The following is an 18,852-nucleotide window of genomic DNA, read 5'->3' on the forward strand; positions in this document are numbered from 1 at the left end:
ACCTTCCCCTTGATTTCATTACTTAAGCCTAGATGCGCACTGGCTGGATTTTTGTCACCATCCCCCATAAAACCTAGTTTAAAGCTCTCCTTATCAGGTTAGCCAGACGATGTCCAAAGATGTTCTTCCCAGTATTTGATAGATGCTGCCTATCCCAGCACAGTAATCCTCTTTCCTGGAACATCAGCTTATTGTCAAAGAAGCCAAAGCCCTTTTGCCAACACCACCTGCATAGCCATGCATTTACTTCCACGATTTGACAGTCCCTGCCTAGGCCTTTTCTTCAACAGGGAAGATGAATGAGAATACCACTTGCATCCCAAACTCTTTTATCCTCCTTCCCGGAGCCATGTAGTCTTCAAATACTGATATTTCTATTCTTTTTATTTTCTTCTTCCAAATCTGAAGCCACACCTCATCCCTTTCTGCTTCTCCCATATTTTCCCTACATAACCTCTAACCTTTCCCTCTCAGCCTGTGTTTCCAGCTCTGGTCAGCCTCCAGCCTCAGCCTCTTTCTGGTCACAGCTTCATCTCTTTATGCAGACCCAACCTGCTCCTTCCGAGCTGAACTTCATCTTCCATTTGCTTTCCTCCATATGCAGCCTATAAGGTTAATTGACCTCATTTAACCTGCTCTGCCTTGTCCCATACATGCTTCCATACATTCCAGGATTTTTTTTTTCTTTTTTAAATATTGGCATTTGTCAGCTACACACAGATTCAGCACAAGCAGCTGGACTCCACTTCCACAGCAGGGTTAGGGAGGCCTAAAGGATTCCCACCACACACACACTCTACAAACACAGCTAGCTCACAATGCATAGTGTATAATAATCTTCTTACTGAACTCAATGGGACGACATACATGCTTTAAGGTAGGCGTTAGTACACTGATAAATTGAGTCTTATGCAGGCCCCCTTAAGGTCCACATTTTGTGATCCCTCTAGTGACACAGATGAACACTTAATCACAGAAGAAATCTCACGGTCATCCACGGGACTTCTTGTACAGCAGCAGTGTGCTGCTTGATGTGAGTAAGTGTATACTGAAATGATTTCTCTTTTCTAGTCCCCAGCCCCTATGTAGCCCAAGATTTAACTTGGCAGCTCTTAAGGTTCTGAGTGGCATTTAGTTCAGCTGTTTACTATCCTATCTTATCTACCTACCAACAAAAACTCCCAAATGTCAAAACCATGAAAATAATGGAATTCATTACTCCCCTGGCAAAAAGAAAACTTTTATAATCTACAATATGTTACTTTGTAATATTTTATATTCATGTAACAACTCTCATCCAAGAAGATCAAAGCTCTTCCAAACATCAATGAACTAAGCCTCCCAATATCATTCAGATGGAGATGCATAATATAGCATTCATGGTAGTGCATCCTATAGATAAGATTGGTATGGAAGTTCCTTTATACATTTTTTTGTTAAATTTCTCCATAATTTTCTGAAAAGATTTTCTTTGGGGGTTGAAGCATTCAATGTTTGATCTTAGTCCAAAGGTTACCTTAAATATATACATGTGTTTTTTCCACTGCGGGGGGAGACTAATAACTTAAATAGGAATTAACGTTAAGTCTGAAATATTAGCTGTCTAGATTAGTTTATATGAAAGCGCGAAGATATCCCAAAGTTATATGCAATGGAACAATTGCTTTTTGGCTTGGACAGTCAGAAATTCTGTTATGGTGTCTCATTTTGATTTTCTAAACCCCTACTCTTGCCTCTGTGAAAACACTACATGTTTCTCATGTTATCCTCAGCTACTTGGAGTGGTTCTGAAGGTTGCAGGGAAGGTGGAGACAGGGATTACTTAAGGAATGGCTAAAGGCACTTGAAACCTGCTTTATAATGCATTACTATTTATTTATTTATTACTACAGCATCATGTGTGCATGGCTCTTTACAGACAGATATGAGAGGTCCCTGCCCCAGAGTGCTTACAATCTAAAAGCCTGACTCAGAGTCCATAGACGTCAATGTAAAGGCTCTTGTTGACTTTGAAAGAGTTTGGATCAGGCTCTAAGAGCCTCATTATGTTTTCCTTACTTAAGTTGATTCATATCTTACTGTACAAGTACTCACTTTGATTTCAAGGGGACTAGTTATGGAGTAGGGGAAAACTCAACATAAGGTTGGGCACAGACACAAAGAAGAGGGCGGAAGGGATGTAAAAACTGTCTTTTGTTTAAGTCTGCCACATGTTTTGTATTACCAGGAATTTGGGGGGTATAGATATCATATAACACTACAGTTTTTGTATGTATATTAAAAGAGAGGATGGTCAGCAATACAAAGCTATCCAAAAGATGTGCGATTCTAGGTGGGATTCCAAGTTGGAGAGTGGAATTGGTTGACAAACAGGTGGAGGGAGACCTAGGGGGCAGCATGAAAAAGAGACAGACGCTAGTGGGAGAAGACTCAGAAAGGCTCAGAGAGGTAGAATGGGTTGGCAGAGTGTAATACACAAGCATGGGTGTAGTCAAAATATGGTCCTGTGGTTAAGGCTATATCTACACTACAAATTACTTTGATATAACTTACATCGCTCAGAGGTGTGAAAAATCCACACCCCCAAGGAACATACCTTATACCGACCTAAATGGTGTGGACAGCACTATGTCAGTGGGAGAGCTTCTCCTAATGACATAGCTAACACCTCTCACGGAGATAGGTGTTATTACACCGATAGGAGAGGTTTCTCCTATCGGCTTAGAGCATTGGCGCAGCTGCTGTAGTGTAAACATAGCCTAAGTGTGAGGAAATCTGGGTTCCGTTCCTGGTTCTGTTACAGGCTCCTTGTGTGACCTTGAACTCCCTGGAGATTAATTAGGGGTAATACTTCTGTACTTCAAAGGGGGCTTTGTGAGGATACATTCATTAATATTTGTGGGGTGTTCAAATAGTGTGGCAATGTGGGGACCATATTAGCACTTAAATAGTGGGAGCTGAGGGCAGAAATATGTAGTTTGCTTCATTGCAGAGCTGCTGTCACAGAGTAAAAATGTCATGGCAGGAGGACCATGGGAACCTGCAATTCAGACTCCCCTAATTTTTCATAAGGGAGCAAAATTACCTTGTACGTGGCTGCAGATGGCTCTAATTGGCTCTAATTTTTATAATGTCTGTCCCACAAAGACACTTAGGAAATTACTGCTATTGAATTCAGCCCATAATATCTGTTTTAATATTACAAATCAGTGGGGGAAGTTATGCAACATCCAGGTTGGTGGTACTCATCTACAATGCATGTAGAGTATGCAGGCCTATTTTCTACAGACTCTACATGGAGTAAATCATTATACTGTTATTGGCCTGACCATGGTAGAGGGTGATTCTGGCAGAGCAGGTGTTATCTCTTGCCAAGGCCGTTAGGCTTCACTGAACACTGACAAATGCATAGCTGGAAACCAGTCTGGCTCACCTGCATATTAGTATTGTTAAAACAGATAGAGTTATAAGAATGTATTTAATGGTTAGCCTTTATGAAATGCTTGTAGGATGCTGCATTTATTAAATATAACCTGATAACATGGGGTACAGATGTTATAAGTAAGAGTAAGTGTCTGCTCTGTAACTATAAGAGGTGTTTGTTGTTAAAACTGTAAACCCCCACCATCAGGAGAGAAGCATTACCAACTGTGAAACACTAGTCTGCCACAAGAATTGTCATCTCCTCTCTAACAAAGGAAGGCCCCCTATACACCAGAGAAGCCATTGTGGAACATCAGTGGACAAAAGACTTGTTGACTGCTCCTCACCACCTATGAAGAGGAGACATGCACAAACACTTGTCCCATCAGCTTGAGCTCTGTAGGAAGGGACTAAGAAGAAATTGTTACCCTATGCTGCATGGACTTTAGGAAGAGGACAAGATTTCTAAGCATATGCAAAGGATCCCCCCAGCTGTTTAGCTTGGGTAGTCCTAAAGGACATATAGAGTTTACTCATTACAGCAGCTTCTATTACTTCTTGAAACCTAAGACTGTCACTCATTTATGTAATATATGTTTACTTGCTTTAATCTTGTAAATAACTCTCATTTCTTTTTCCTAGTTAATAAACCTTTAGGTAATTTATTATAGGATTGGCTACAAGTCTTGTCTTTGAAAGATAATGACCTGGGATAAGTGACTGATCCTTGCTACTGGAAGTAACCTGAATATTGTGGTGATGATTTTTTTTTTTTTTTTTGGTGTAAGGGCCATCTAGCACAAACACAGGCTTGCCTAGGTGGCAAGATAGATTGGAGTACCCAAGGGAACTTCCTGTGACTCCATGTTAAGGCTGTTACAGAGCTTGAGAAGTATCACACTTGATACTTGGCTGGTGAAATCTAATTATAGAACACACAACCAATTTGGGGTTTGTGCTCTGCTTCCTAACAGTCTGCCCTGAGGTTGGCACTCACGGTCATGAGCCACTCCAAGACAGCTTGACAGAGGGGAAACATCCTGATTTATTATTAACCTCTCATTGGATATAAGAAGTGAATTCTAAGTTACTTAAAATATTGGATTGCTGATGGCAGCCTTGTCATCACATATATAAAGTGCCATTCATGAGATTAATGAAAGCGCTTCAGAGATTTAAAGAAAGGAAGCAGACATACTGATGAGCTTCTGCCTCCAACAAAATGAAAATGCTTCTGTGAGCCCAAGAAATAGCTGAAGGATAGAGTAGGGATAGGTTGAAGAAAATAATTCTTATGTATATCAAAAAGAGATTTAAGTTGTGGATGGATACAACCATCCTGAAACCATCAGGCAAATAGTGGAAGGCAATGGCACTTGCTTTTCAAGAGTGGGAGAGTCCATTTCTCTAGATAATTATATGGATCTTTGTTATATATCTGAGTCCTTGAGCAAATCTGTCTTTGAATGGAATTGCAGAAAAACCCAACTGCAGTTGAACACCCTGACATTTCTATACAATATATGTTGTAATACTGTACTGATGTCTCAAAACCATGTTTTGGCTAATGATGATGCATGCATCACACTGTAGTGTCAGAATGCCCTCTGGGGTTATTTTGCGTCTTTTTGAGACTCCTTAATATGCTGATGATGAAGTGCTCTCCATTCCAAAAGTAACTGAGGATGTTAAAAAATAGCTACTAAAGTTTGCTCTGTCAGCCTAGTTTTAGTTCATTTAATGTGCACCATGTCAAATCTGTATTGTTCTAGTTTCTTAATCAAAATGTTATATGGCACTAAGTCAAATGAGTTACAGAAATCTCAGGATATGACATCAACACTTTTTAGGTGATATTAGAAGTTCAGGTTTCAGAGTAGCAGCCATGTTAGTCTGTATCTGCAAAATGAAAAGGAGCACTTGTGGCACCTTAGAGACTAACAAATTTATTTGAGCATAAGCTTTCGTGAGCTACAGCCAGTACCTCACGAAAGCTTATGCTCAAATAAATTTGTTAGTCTCTAAGGTGCCACAAGTACTCTTTTTCTTTTTACTAGAAGTTCAGTTGATAAAGACATTGTTACTTTGACAAGATCTATTTTGCATAAACCCATGTTGATTGGCATTAATTTTATTTAATTCCTTATTAATCAGGTCCCATGTCAACCATTCCATTATTTTGCCTGGAATCACTGTCAAGCTAACAGGCGTGTAATTACCTGGGTTGTCATATTTAACCTTTTAAAATTTTGGCACACCATTAGCTCTCTTAAAGTCTTCTGGAAGTTCCCTAATGTTCCAAGAGTTATTGAAAATCAATATTAACCATCCCACCTTGGACAGCTCAATTACAACTTTCAAATACTAGTTATCCAGAGCTGTTAACTTAAAAATGCCTGTAAATACCTACATGGGGAACAGAAATTTTATAATACAGGGCTCTTCATTCTAACAGACAAAGGCATAACAACAGATACAATGGCTGGAAGTTGAAACTAGATAAATTCAGGTTAGAAATAAGGTGCACATTTTTAACAGTGAGGGTACTTAACCATTGTAACAACTTACAAAGGGTTCTGGTGGATTCTCCATCACTGGAATTTTTAAATCAAGATTGGGTTTTTTTCTAAAAGATTTACCCTAGTTCAAACAGGAATTACATTAGGGAAGTCCTATGGCCTGTGTTATGCAGGGGGTCAGACAAGATAAGAATGGTCCCTTCTGGCTTTATAATCCACATAGAGGCAAGACATCGGGGGGGGAGCATGCAGGATCACATGCTTCTTGCAGATTTGCTGCTTGGCTTGTACATGGAGTGAGCATGCTCAGTAATATTGCTGAATATTGCCAGCTGCCCTCACTCTCTCCAACCCCACTATTGGCAGGCACGGGTGGTCTCTGAATCTATGAATAATATAACCTGCCTCCCAGCACTGTTTTTCTCTTTTTTTTCCATTTTTCCACTTCGTTCATTGGTGGGATCTCTTCTTCTTCTTGGGAACAGCTTCTTTATTGCACCATCAGGGAGCATTTGTGCAAAGGGAACAGTGGCTCCCAAACCATTGTTCCTGTTGCTGCGTGCTCCCCGTTGCTGTCCTGAATGCATCAGAGCAGGGACTCTGGGAGTGGCCCTGTGATCAGAGTTCTTATTGGATTATCTGACATCAGGCAGAAAGGACGGCCAGTCAGACCAGAAGCCTCCAGAAACTGCTCAACTACCACTGTTCAAATAGCAATTAACATTAACGGGAGCTGTGTGTGCCCATCCAGGGGAGAACAGACTTTCCAACTGAGAACTTCATGTACTGCCTTGTTTTCAGGAAAGTGATAATGATGATTTTATTATTATTTATTTTAATTATTCAGTATTCAGCAGTGTGCAAATTAATTGAAGATTTTGATTTGTACAAAGTGCTGAGCACTCACATTTGCATTTGAGGTCAGACTGGAGCTGCTAGGTGTGCAGGACTTCTGAAAATCAGGTCCAAGGTCACTTGTACTCCCCACAAATACTCCTGTCTCTGCCTCAGTAAAATACATCAGAGTGCATGCTAGTAGTGTTATCCAAATCAGAGATTAAGGTGATGCTGAAGAACATCTGTTTGTTATATCTATCTTGGCTTGCACTGAGGGGACACAAAGAGAACAAATTTATGGCAGATTTTGCCATGAAATAAAAGGAATTTTCTTTCATCACACTGCCATTCGAGAACATGTGAGCTGTGACATGGATTGAGGATTTAATTCTTTGCTTTGGACATGAAAATAGCAGCACTGACCTTTATGAATTATATATATTTTTGTAATCTTTAAATTTGTAAGCCATGCTCTTCTACAGAATTTAGGTGCCAACAATAAGCTGGTTCCATGTAGTTCAAATAACCAGCTTATTTTTTTTTCATTTGCAGAAAATAAGATTTTTTCTCTCCTGTATTATCTTAAAGCTTCATAGTTTTCATACTATCACCCCAGTCGTTTTCTGTAAATTGCAGGAAGAAGCAGTACTTCCCAGCATTTACTGATAATGTAGTCTGTTTATACCCAAAGTACAAGGGCTATAATTACAACATGATCACATTATATATCAAGGTCAGAATTCTGTGATTCACTCTATTGTTTGGACATAAAGGGAGTTGATTTTCAGCCTGGTGGTGTACAACTACTATTATTGTTACATCAGTGACTGTAGAAACAATATTAACATTTGCTTGTTTCAGTTTTTATACTTAAGTTAACTTAGTTCAAACATTCCATGAAAATAGGCTGGTTAATATTTGCCCTAAAATATTAATTAGAGATGCAAAGTATATATGATGTTTGAGTTCTGTATTATTTTTGAAGGAAAAAAATCCAGAGCAAGTAATTAAATTACGTATGGATGATAACACATGGATTGTAAACAACCTCAAATGCACATAACCGAAGCGTAGAAACATATCTCTTGATCCTTTTCTCTCCTACACACAATCCCAAAGCTTCTTTCATGACTACCACTGCATACACTTGGCATGGCCTCTCAATTTATATATTCAAGTCTTATAATTCATCTGTATTTTCTACTACTTGATCAAATCTAACTGCCTCAAAGGACAGGACCACCACCACTTCAGTTGGAAGACTATCCTATGATCTAGAGTCTAAGACCTTGATTTAGCAAGGCATGTAAGTAGTACCATTGATTTCAGTCAAATTATTTGTATTTAAAGTTAGGTAAATGCTTAATTGCTTTCCTGAATTGGGTCCTAATGGAATTTACTATTGTCATTAGTACATCTTAACTGGTATGAAGTCTTAATTTATCTTTTTAATATCATTCCATTTCACTTAGTTACGGTCCCTTCTTTCATCTCTCCTTGAGCAATCCTCCTCCTCTTCTTGGAATCAGAGTCCCTCAGATACTTGTCGACTGTGATCATGTCTCCCCTTAGCCGTTATTGTTGTCTAGCTATCCAGGGCATGTAAGCACATACATACCTTTGTGAATCTGACCCAAACTGATTTGCGCAAAGTCACACAGGAAGTCTATGGCAGATGAACAAGGGTCTCCCAAGCCTCTAGACTAATGCCTTATCCACTGCACTGTTTTTCCTCCCTTGCGCCAAGCTCTTATTGGAAGAGAAGGTTCAAGGTCTGGAGGAACAAGTATCAACCCTGCATTGCAAAAGAGAAACTGAAGATTTCCTGGACAGACGTCAGGATATGCTCTACGGGCACAAAATTCTGAAGATTCAGAACAGGCTGCGCAGCGGGGACAGAAGGACGGTGAAGAAATTTGGCAGTATGTGACCTCCAGAAAAAGAAAGGGGAGCGTCCATGTACCAGCAATGCAGATACAGGTAAGCAACCATTTTCATGTTCTCTCCACAGGTACTAATGCGGATAGTGGACTAGATGATACATCTCAGGGAAGGAAGCAGAAGGAAACTCCACCGGTTGGAAGGCATGAGATGCACTGTCTTAGGGAAGGGAGTTCCATGACCATCGCTCCCAAGAGAAGGAGGCAGGTGGTGGTGGTTGGGGACTCCCTCCTCGGGGACTGAGTCATCTATCTGCTGCCCCGACCGGGAAAACCGAGAAGTCTGCTGCTTGCCAGGAGCTAGGATTCACGATGTGACGGAGAGACTGCCAAGACTCATCAAGTCCTCAGATCGCTACCCCTTCCTACTTCTCCACGTGGGCACCAATGATACTGCCAAGAATGACCTTGAGCGGATCACTGTGGACTATGTGGCTCTGGGAAGAAGGATAAAGGAGTTTGAGGCGCAAATGGTGTTCTTGTCCATCCTCCCTGTGGAAGGAAAAGGCCTGGGTAGAGACCGTCGAATCATGGAAGTCAATGAATGGCTACGCAGGTGGTGTCGGAGAGAAGGCTTTGGATTCTTTGACCATGGGATGGTGTTCCAAGAAGGAGGAGTGCCAGGCAGAGACAGGCTCCACCTAACGAAGAGAGGGAAGAGCATCTTCGCAAGCAGGCTGGCTAACCTAGTGAAGAGGGCTTTAAACTAGGTTCACTGGGAGAAGGAGACCAAAGCCCTGAGGTAAGTGGGGAAGTGGGATACTGGGAGGAAGCACAAGCAGGAGAGTGTAAGATGGGAGGGCTCCTGCCTCATACTGAGAAAGTGGGACAATCAGCGAGTTATCTTAAGTGCCTATACACAAATGCAAGAAGCCTGGGAAATAAGCAGGGAGAACTGGAAGTCCTGGCACAGTCAAAGAATTATGATGTGATAGGAACAACAGAGACTTGGTGGGATAACTCATATGACTGGAGTACTGTGATGGATGGCTATAAACTGTTCAGGAAGGACATTCAGGGCAGAAAAGATGGGGGAGTTGCACTGTATGTAAGAGAGCAGTATGACTGCTCAGATCTCCGGTATGAAACTTCAGAAAAACCTGAGAGTCTCTGGATTAAGTTTAGAAGTGTGAGCAACAAGGGTGATGTCGTGGTGGGAGTCTGCTATAGATCACCAGACCAGAGGGATGAGGTAGACGAGGCTTTCTTCTGGCAACTAATGGAATTTACTCGATTGCAGGCCCTGGTTCTCATGGGAGACTTCAATCACCCTTATATCTGCTGGGAGAACAATACAGCGGTGCACAGACAATCCAGGAAGTTTAGGGGACAATTTCCTTGTGCCAGTGCTGGAGGAACCAACTAGGGGCAGAGCTCTTCTTGACCTGCTGCTCACAAACCGGGAAGAATTAGTAGGGGAAGCTAAAGTGGATGGGAACCTGGGAGGCAGTGACCATGAGATGGTCGAGTTCAGGATCCTGACACAAGGAAGAAAGGAGAGCAGCAGAATATGGACCCTGGACTTTAGAAAAGCAGACTTTGACTCCCTCAGGGAACTGATGGGCAGGATCCCCTGGGAGAATAACATGAGGGGGAAAGGAGTCCAGGAGAGCTGGCTGTATTTTGAAGAATCCTTATCGAGGTTACAGGGACAAACCATCCCAATGTAGAAAGAATAGTAAATATGGCAGGCGACCAGCTTGGCTTAACAATGAAATCCTTGCTGATCTTAAACACAAAATAGAAGCTTACAAGAAGTGGAAGATTGGACAAATGACCAGGGAGGAGTATAAAAATATTGCTCAGGCATGCAGGAGTGAAATCAGGAAGGCCAAATCACACTTGGAGTTACAGCTAGCAAGAGATGTTAAGAGTAACAAGAACGGTTTCTTCAGGTCTGTTAGCAACAAGAAAAAAGTCAAGGAAATTGTGGGCCCCTTACTGAATGAGGGAGGCAACCTAGTGACAGAGGATGTGGAAAAAGCTAATGTACTCAATGCTTTTTTTGCCTCTGTCTTCACGAACAAGGTCAGCTCCCAGACTACTGCACTGGGCAGCACAGCATGGGGAGGAGGTGACCAGCTCTCTGTGGAGAAAGAAGTGGTTCGGGGACTATTTAAAAAAGCTGGACGAGCACAAGTCCATGGGGCCAGATGCACTGCATCCGAGAGTGCTGAAGGAGTTGGTGGATGGGATTGCAGAGCCATTGGCCATTATCTTTGAAAACTCATGGCAATCGGGGGAAGTCTCAGACGACTGGAAAAAAGCTAATGTAGTGCCCATCTTTAAAAAAGGGAAGAAGGAGGATCCGGGGAACTACAGGCTAGTCAGCCTCACCTCAGTCCCTGGAAAAATCATGGAGCAGGTCCTCAAGGAATCAATTCTGAAGCACTAGAGAAGAAAGTTATCAGGAACAGTCAGCATGGATTCACCAAGGGCAAGTCATGCCTGACTAATCTAATTGCCTTCTATGATGAGATAACTGGCTCTGTGGATGAGGGGAAAGCAGTGGACATGTTGTTCCTTGACTTTAGCAAAGCTTTTGATATGGTCTCCCACAGTATTCTTGCCAGCAAGTTAAAGAAGTATGGGCTGGATGAATGGACTCTAAGGTGGATAGAAATCTGGCTAGATCATTGGGTTCAACGGGTAGTGATCAATGGCTCCATGTCTAGTTGGCAGCCGGTATCAAGCGGAGTGCCCCAAGTCCTGGGGCTGGTTTTGTTCAATACCTTCATTAATGAACTGGAGGATGGCGTGGATTGCACCCTTAGCAAGTTTGCAGGTGACAATAAACTGGGAGGAGTGCTTAAAAAAAGGAGACTCACTGAATGAAGAAAGTATATTTATGATCAAGCAGTTAAAGGGTACCATAATGCATATGCACAAGGGGACCAAGGCGGCACTGGCTACCTTAAATGTGGCATTTCTTAATTTTTGAGAACTTGACTTCACAATTTAAATGCTCTTTTAACTTTATTTTAAGATTCGCCAAGTTTTAAAAAAAGCAAACTGAACCCCCACCCCCCTGGAGAAATTCCATCATGTGGCATCATACTGATAAGCATGTTTCATAGGCAAGATTGGAATCTTTATTTCCACCACACTGACCTCTGCCACTTGAGCTAATGGAGTAACTGGTAGCACTAAAGGGGGAGGAGCCACACACTTTGTCAGTGGGTTTCAGAAATATTTTATGACACCAGGGGAAGGGTGAGACTCAGGAATTTTTGGCTTCCGTTCCAGATTTTGAAGGGGAGTGCACTGTAGTGGGCACAGATTCATCTTGTTTCCCTGCAAGCTTGACTGTTTCTGCCCTGTTCCCTTCTACCTGTCCCTGTTTCTTCCATATCCTGGCTCCATGTCCAAGTCCCATTTTCCTTCCCCACACAGTCCCATTCTCCTTGCCAAGCAAGTCCTAGTTCCCCTCTCTTGGCTTCACATCAGATCTGTCTTTCCTCTTCCTCCTCCTTCTCCTACAGCTAGGTCCCAGACCTATTTTGCCCTTCAGGCTTCTCATCTAACCTCAGTTTCTACCTCCTCCCTGGCTTCTTGTCCCAGTCTCTCTGTCCATCCAGTCCCAGTCTCTTCTCCCCCCCCAAACTCCGAGTCTCACTAGCCACATTGTCCCAGTCTGCTCCTTTTCCTCCTCCTCTGATCTGGCTTTTGTCCCCTCAACAATCAAATCAGATGGTTCCTCCTCCACATTCCTGAGTGCAGGTGGAGTGGGAGGTGTCACTGAGAGCACAGAAGAGACAGACTCTCTGCTCTCAATTCCAGTCCCAGGCCTGGAACAGGTATTACAGGGAAAGTCTGGCTTAGCCCCTGTAGCCCCAGGATGGCACATGTGTAGTCCTGTCACAGGTAGGAACTGTGAGGGGATGGAGCATGCTTGGGTACTCTGTGGGGATGGCACATACACAGTCTGGCTAGCACTCGGAGCTTTGAGCATTAGGTGCTCAGAAAGGATGCAATATGTAGAAACTTTAGCAGCCAAAGTTAAGTATATGTCTACTAAATGTGCAAATTATGAATTTTCAGACCGTAATAACTTGGCCACATTTGGGCAGATTTTCACAGGCAGAGCACATTACTGACACAAATGCCATCACCACCACCACCCCTTCCCCTGTCAAATTTCAAGTCTACTCAAAAGCATAGAGGTGCTAGAAATTTTCAAAGGTCTCAAGAATTTTTTTAACAAGTGTGGTAGACCCAGACCAGTGGGGTACAGGAGTCTGGTAGAAGGCAAATCTACTGGCCTCTGGATTAATAGTTTTCTGTTCCATGAGTGACCAGAGCAAAGGCTGCCCTAGAGCAATCAGGAACTTGCCAGAACAAATTAATACAGGCACACTAATTAAGACACCTGGAGCCAATTAAGAACTTACTAGAATCAATTATGTCAGGTGGGCTAACCAGGACACCTGGTTTAAAAAGGACTTCCCATCAGTTAGTGGGGGTGCACAAGGAGTGAGAAGGTATGCTGCTGGAGGACTGAAGAGTACAAGTGTGATCAGGCTTCAGGAGGAAGATCCTGCAGTGAGGATAAAGAAGGTGCTGGGGGAACGTCATGGGGAAGTAGCCCAGGGAGTTGTAGCTGTCACACAGTTGATACAGGGGACAGTGTAGACAGCTGCTATCCATAAGGCCCTGGGCTAGAACTGGGTGTAGAGGGTGGGCCTGGGTTCCTCCCATCCCCCCAATTCCTGATCGGATACAGGAGGAGTTGACCTGCTCTGTGAGGAACATCAGAAGGGAAGATCTAATTTGGAAAGGGCTCTGGCTTGTCCCCAACCCACTAGGTGGGACACAGAGACTGCAGGGATTGTTCTCTGTTTCCCCCATGCTGGCCAGTGATGAGGTTAGTTGGGTGAATGGCAGGTTTGAGCCTCTAGCAGAAGCAGCCAAACTGAGGGCTGCCGTGAACCTCTGAGGCGAGCAAATCCGCCAAAAAGTGCAGGACCCACCAAGGTGGAAGAGGAATTTTGTCACACAAGGTAAAACAATATAATTTTCCTAATCTCTTTCTTAGAAATGGCTGAACTGTTTTTGCTGAAAATTTCCAATTTCAGTCCACAGTAGACACCAGGCTTGGAAAATTTCAGCCCAAAGAGTTAAACTTTGGCAAAGATATAAGCAACTGAAAACAGGGTCTTATAATGGGAAATGTCGGGCAAGCTTAATTATATGCAGTGCTATCAGCCCCACCTACAATACAGCTAAATAAATAATTGCCAAATTCTATGCATAAAGTTTTTTCCCAGTAAGCTGAAGAGGCTCTCTCTTAGCAATATCTAATGTTGCCTCAATGATTTTCTAATGGGTCTGTGTCTTGTGAAGAAACTTGCAACATCAAGTACAATAAAACAAGTATAATTATTTATTGCAAAGTAACTAAGTAACTTATGTTGAATTTTTTGACAGTGAGTCTTGTTACTGAGGCATTCATAGATTTTTGGACACTGTTTCAAACTTAGTTTTAAAAAGTGACCTTGCAAGTTCCATAGCTCTGTTCACTATTAATTACTTTTCTCACTTTTTCTCCTGGTGTAGGTAGTTTTCTCGTGGTGACAGATGAGACATGAGATCTTCAGCCTCCAGGCTTTCAAGTTTTTCTTCAAGAGATTCATTATGGAATCGGTAAGAAAGCAAAACAACATTTTAGGTCAAAATAATAGTTTTCTAGTATTTGCTACCTTTAAAAAAAAAACACACACAAACAAACAAACCTAGATGCTGGTTCATGGCGATACCAGTTGTAATATTTGACAATTCTTCCTTTTTTGTTTTTTTGCTAGTTTGGACTAATCACAAAAGGTACTTTTCAGGGGAAGGCCAAAAGCATTACTCAATAATCCCTTTTAGATAATTATGACTTTAAACACACAATAGGGAAAATATTAATATACATAAAATATTACACTTTGCATTGTATAGATATTTCAAAGCTGCTTAACAAAAGGAATCTAAAAAGTAGCAGTTTGTCCCTCGTGAAGTGCATGCTGATCTGGGAAATAAAGCTCATTTAACTTTTAAAATAGCACACATTTGAAATCAGCCTGCAAGGCATTTGCAGTGCTGCTAGGACTTGTGTGGGGGTTTTAAAGAGCAGACTCTTATTCCTTTTGGTGACGTAGAATGTAGAACAGCACACAGTTGTCTAAATATGCTTTTGTTTATTCAGTCTCTGAATGGTGAGTACTCTGTTTTAAAGTTTGCACTGTACTTCATTAAACTACAATAAGCTACATTCAGATTGCCTGGAGATCCTTACTTGAACCCAGGAGTGACTACAAAATTCAGGGTTAAGGCTGAAATTTGAGCCTCCCTTCACTCACTAGATCCAGCTATTGTGACACGAGTCTTTAGTCTACTTTAGAGCCCTGAGTGGGGTTGGCTGATCTCATATCAGACAGGTAAATGGAATAGCCTAAAAATCAGATTAAATCCATATTTTTATAAAATTTTTCAAAAAATACAACAGCTATACAACTAGGTATTTTTAAAAGCATGTTATTTACCTGCTAGGCCATGCCAGTTTCTTTTTTATTAAAGTTTGCTACTGCATATGATTTTAAAAAATAAACTGACATGGCCTAGCAGGTAAATAACATGCTTTTAAAAATACCTAGTTGGATATGGATTTAGGATAATTTTAAAACAAATTCCAGACTATTCCTATTAAAAAAAAAAAACTACTTCATGAAAAGCTAGCAAAATTTAAGGCATAAAAAACTTCAACTAATGTTTCAAAGGCCACCCTCCCCCCCTTCCAGGGTGTCAGAGCCCAGGCTCCAACTTGAACCCAGTTGACTACACTGCAATTTTATAGTCTCAAAGCCCAAGCCCCAGCCAAGCTGAGGGTCTTTTATTGCAGGGTAGACATACCCTAAGCCAGAGCGGGCACACTTTTTGGCCTGAGGGCCACATCAGGTTTCTGAAATTGTATGGGGGGCTGGTTAGGGGAGGCTGTGCCTCCCCAAACAGCCAGGCGTGGCCTGGCCCCTGCCCCCTATCTGACCCCCCCTCCCGCTTCTCACCCCCTGACGGCCCCCCCAGGACCCCTGCCCTGTCCACCCCTACCTGTCCCCTGACTGACCCCCACCGCCCCATCCAACCCCTCCTCTCATTCCTGACTGGCCCCCCCGACCCCTGCCCCATCCAACCACCCCTTCTCCCTGACTGCCCCGAGAACCCCTGCTCCTGACTGCTCCCCGCTGCCCCATTCAACCCCCCGTTCCCTGCCTTCTGACCGCCCCGACCCCTATCCACACCCCCGCCCCCTGACTACCACCCCAAACTCCCCTGCCCTCTATCCAACCCCTGCTGCTCCCTGCCCCCTTACCGCGCTGCCTGGAGCACTGGTGGCTGGTGGCGCTACAGCCGGGCTGCCCAGAGCACCAGGACAGGCAGCTGCGCCACCAGGCTGGAGCCAGCCACACCACCACGCAGCACAGAGCACCGGGTCAGGCTGCGACTCTGCAGCTGCGCTACCCAGCAAGAGCTCGCAGCCCTGCTGCCCAGAGCATTGCGCTGGTGGCACAGTGAGCTGAGGCTGTCAGGGAGGGGGAACAACCGGGGAGGGGCCGGGGGCTCGCCTCCTGGGCCAGTAGCTCAGGGGTCAGCAGGAGGGTCCTGCGGGCCAGATGTGGCCAGTAGTTTGCCCACCTCTGCCCTAAGCTATCCAACTGCCCTGTTCTAGTTTAGAAACAGAAGCATGGCTTAATCTATATTGTAAACACCCAGGACTTAATTTTAAAATCAAACCTCTGAGTTATGGCAGACCTTTGTGTTCTGAAACTGGCATGCTTCAAATGCTTCAGGTTTTGCACATAAACAGACAAAACAGATTTATTTATTTATTTATTTTAAAATTTATAACAGCAACAACAAAATTGCTCCCAAGCTGAAACTTTGTGTGCCAAGTTCAAGTCTTGAGTGACTATTTTTAGGAGAGTTATAAATTCCTGGAAATAGAGTTTATATAAAGGAAATGCAGATATATCATTAAATGAAGTGGTTGGAGGGGCCTTTCTTATACTTTCTCATATCTGTAGACTCATTTTATCATCAGTATAATGATATGCCGTTTAAGAAATTAAGCAAACAGCCAAGTGTGTTCATTCAACACTATAAGACATCTCTTGGATTTCATCTGCTTGAACTCATTGGACCCGCAGATGTGAATGTTTGCAGGATTGGGGTCTTAATGGGATAAGTTTAGGACACATCTTCCTATGGGTTTGTGTACAGCCCAGAACAGTGGGGCCCTGACCTTCATTAAACCATGAGACGCTGCTGTAATACAACTTCTGCTACTGTTGGGTCGGAATTGGTTAGAACTGGAATGAAGTTTGTGTCTTGCATCTGCACCTCACTAACTTCATCTGGAAAATAGCCCTTTTAGTTGCCTGTGAGTCTTTTGTTTACTGAGACAAGCAGTGCTTAAATGCTTTGACCTGAGTGCTTCTCATTGTTACATAATTTTTAAAATAACAAAATGACTGAATAATAAGACTTTACTCTTATAGTATTTTTCATCTGTTGATCTCAAAGCACTTTAACTCAAGAATTAAATTTTATTACATCCCCATTTTACAGGTGAAGAAACTGATGTATGAGGTAGTGAATTAGAATCATAGAATATCAGGGTGGGAAGGGACCTCAGGAGGTCATCTAGTCCAACCCCCTGCTCAAAGCAGGGCCAATCCCCAATTTTTGCCCCAGATCCCAAATGGCCCCCTCAAAGATTGAACTCACAACCCTGGGTTTAGCAGGCCAATGCTCAAACCGCTGAGCTATCCCTCTTCCCCCATTGCCCAAGGTGACCAGGCTGCCTGACTCTTAGGGTATGGCTACGCTGCAGCTGGGAGCATGCTTCCCGACATGAATAGAGAGGCAAGCACTGGCTTGCTTGAGCTATCACACTGAAAACAGCAGTGTAGCCAGAGGTAGCACAGCAAGTTGGGCTGGCCACCCGAGTATGTACCCGGGGGTCCAGTGGGCTTAAACTTAGCTAACCTGCGGTGCTGTCCAAGCTACCTTGGTTACACTACTATTTTTAGCATTCTGGAAAGCACGCAACTAGCTGCCATGCAGAATGTAACCTTAGGGTGTCTGCGTTACAGCTGGGAGGTATAATTTCCAACTCGGGTAGATGTACATGCATTAGCTCTGCTTTTCCTATCATGCTCAAAATAGCAGTGTGGCACAGCAGCATGGGTGGCAGCTGAAGCTAGCTGTGAAAGGACCTTGGACAGGCTGGCAGTCAGCTGGCTAGTCCAAGCCATTGCCTGTGCTTTCGCAGCCACACTGTTATTTGTAGTATGCTAGCTCAAGTAGAGCTAGCATATGTCTACATGAGCTGGGATTACGCTTCCCAGCAGGCGTGTAGACACACTCTTAGCCCAATCCCTTATCCAGTGACCACACTGCCTCTCTATGTGGGCCTGAATTTGCAGGTTCTAGGCAGCCAAAACTCGCATTACCATCAGTGTTTGTTCAATTGCCCCAGCAGGACTGCGGGATCTGCTTAGATAGGGATGTAGCACAATCACTCCCTCTGTAACAGACAGAAAATACTGAAATGTTTGCAATATGGTTTGAAGAACTATTTCAGTTTTTTATTCTGGAGAAGCCTACTGCACTTGCTGCCCTGAAACCTGTTAATTGTGCCACAGCTTTCTCTGTTTTTAGTCAGCACAGTTTCTCATATTGAAAACTCAGCCTGGCTACTGCTGCCCTTTTTCAAGACCTGTTGCTATCACTTTCTAATACAAAGAGGAAATGGACCAGATTCAGGGTTATACTATTTTCCCCTTTCATTATGCAAATGCAATTCACTGGCCTTGTTGATACACATGCTAACCAATATTTGCATTTCTCCCCGTCAACTCCCCAGCCCGAGCACATCTGTCCACACCATACAAAATGCCTGGGCAGTCACACCATGGTTCAGAACAAATTTGATTCAAGGAAGAGTAACCATTTTGCGGCTCCTTGCTGTGCTAGTCTTCGCCAATGCAGGGGGGTTGTAATTTATGGTGGTTGCAGGCATAACAGTCCCAATAGGGACAGTCCTTCTACTATTGTCCCACAGCGCACTTGTCACTGCTTAGGTGGTCTTTGCG

General features: G+C 43.1%; 1 protein-coding gene and 1 long non-coding RNA gene across 5 annotated transcripts in view; one reads left to right on the forward strand and one right to left on the reverse strand.

Annotated features, from left to right (window-relative positions):
• Positions 1 to 18,852, forward strand: part of ASAP1 (ArfGAP with SH3 domain, ankyrin repeat and PH domain 1) — a 329,167-nt gene that overhangs the window by 24,689 nt on the left and 285,626 nt on the right. For both annotated transcript variants that reach the window (XM_073330123.2, XM_073330124.2), the window contains exon 2: positions 14,276 to 14,362. In XM_073330123.2, coding sequence (XP_073186224.1) covers positions 14,304 to 14,362 — 59 coding nt within the window. In that variant the 5' untranslated portion in view covers positions 14,276 to 14,303. The remainder of the gene's footprint in view (positions 1 to 14,275; positions 14,363 to 18,852) is intronic.
• Positions 1 to 18,852, reverse strand: part of LOC140906357 (uncharacterized) — a 34,262-nt gene that overhangs the window by 9,372 nt on the left and 6,038 nt on the right. Inside the window, exons 4-6 of one of the 3 annotated variants that reach the window (XR_012157079.1) lie at positions 18,211 to 18,284; positions 14,259 to 14,337; positions 6,968 to 7,049 (exon numbers count right to left, since the gene is read on the reverse strand). This is a non-coding gene — a long non-coding RNA (uncharacterized LOC140906357). Of the gene's footprint in view, positions 1 to 6,967; positions 7,050 to 14,136; positions 14,338 to 18,210; positions 18,285 to 18,852 lie in introns of those variants that run through there. The other 2 variants (XR_012157078.1, XR_012157077.1) reach the window with 2 other exon arrangements.

Source organism: Lepidochelys kempii, chromosome 2 (assembly GCF_965140285.1).
Source record: "Lepidochelys kempii isolate rLepKem1 chromosome 2, rLepKem1.hap1, whole genome shotgun sequence".
NCBI lineage: Eukaryota > Metazoa > Chordata > Testudines > Cheloniidae > Lepidochelys > Lepidochelys kempii.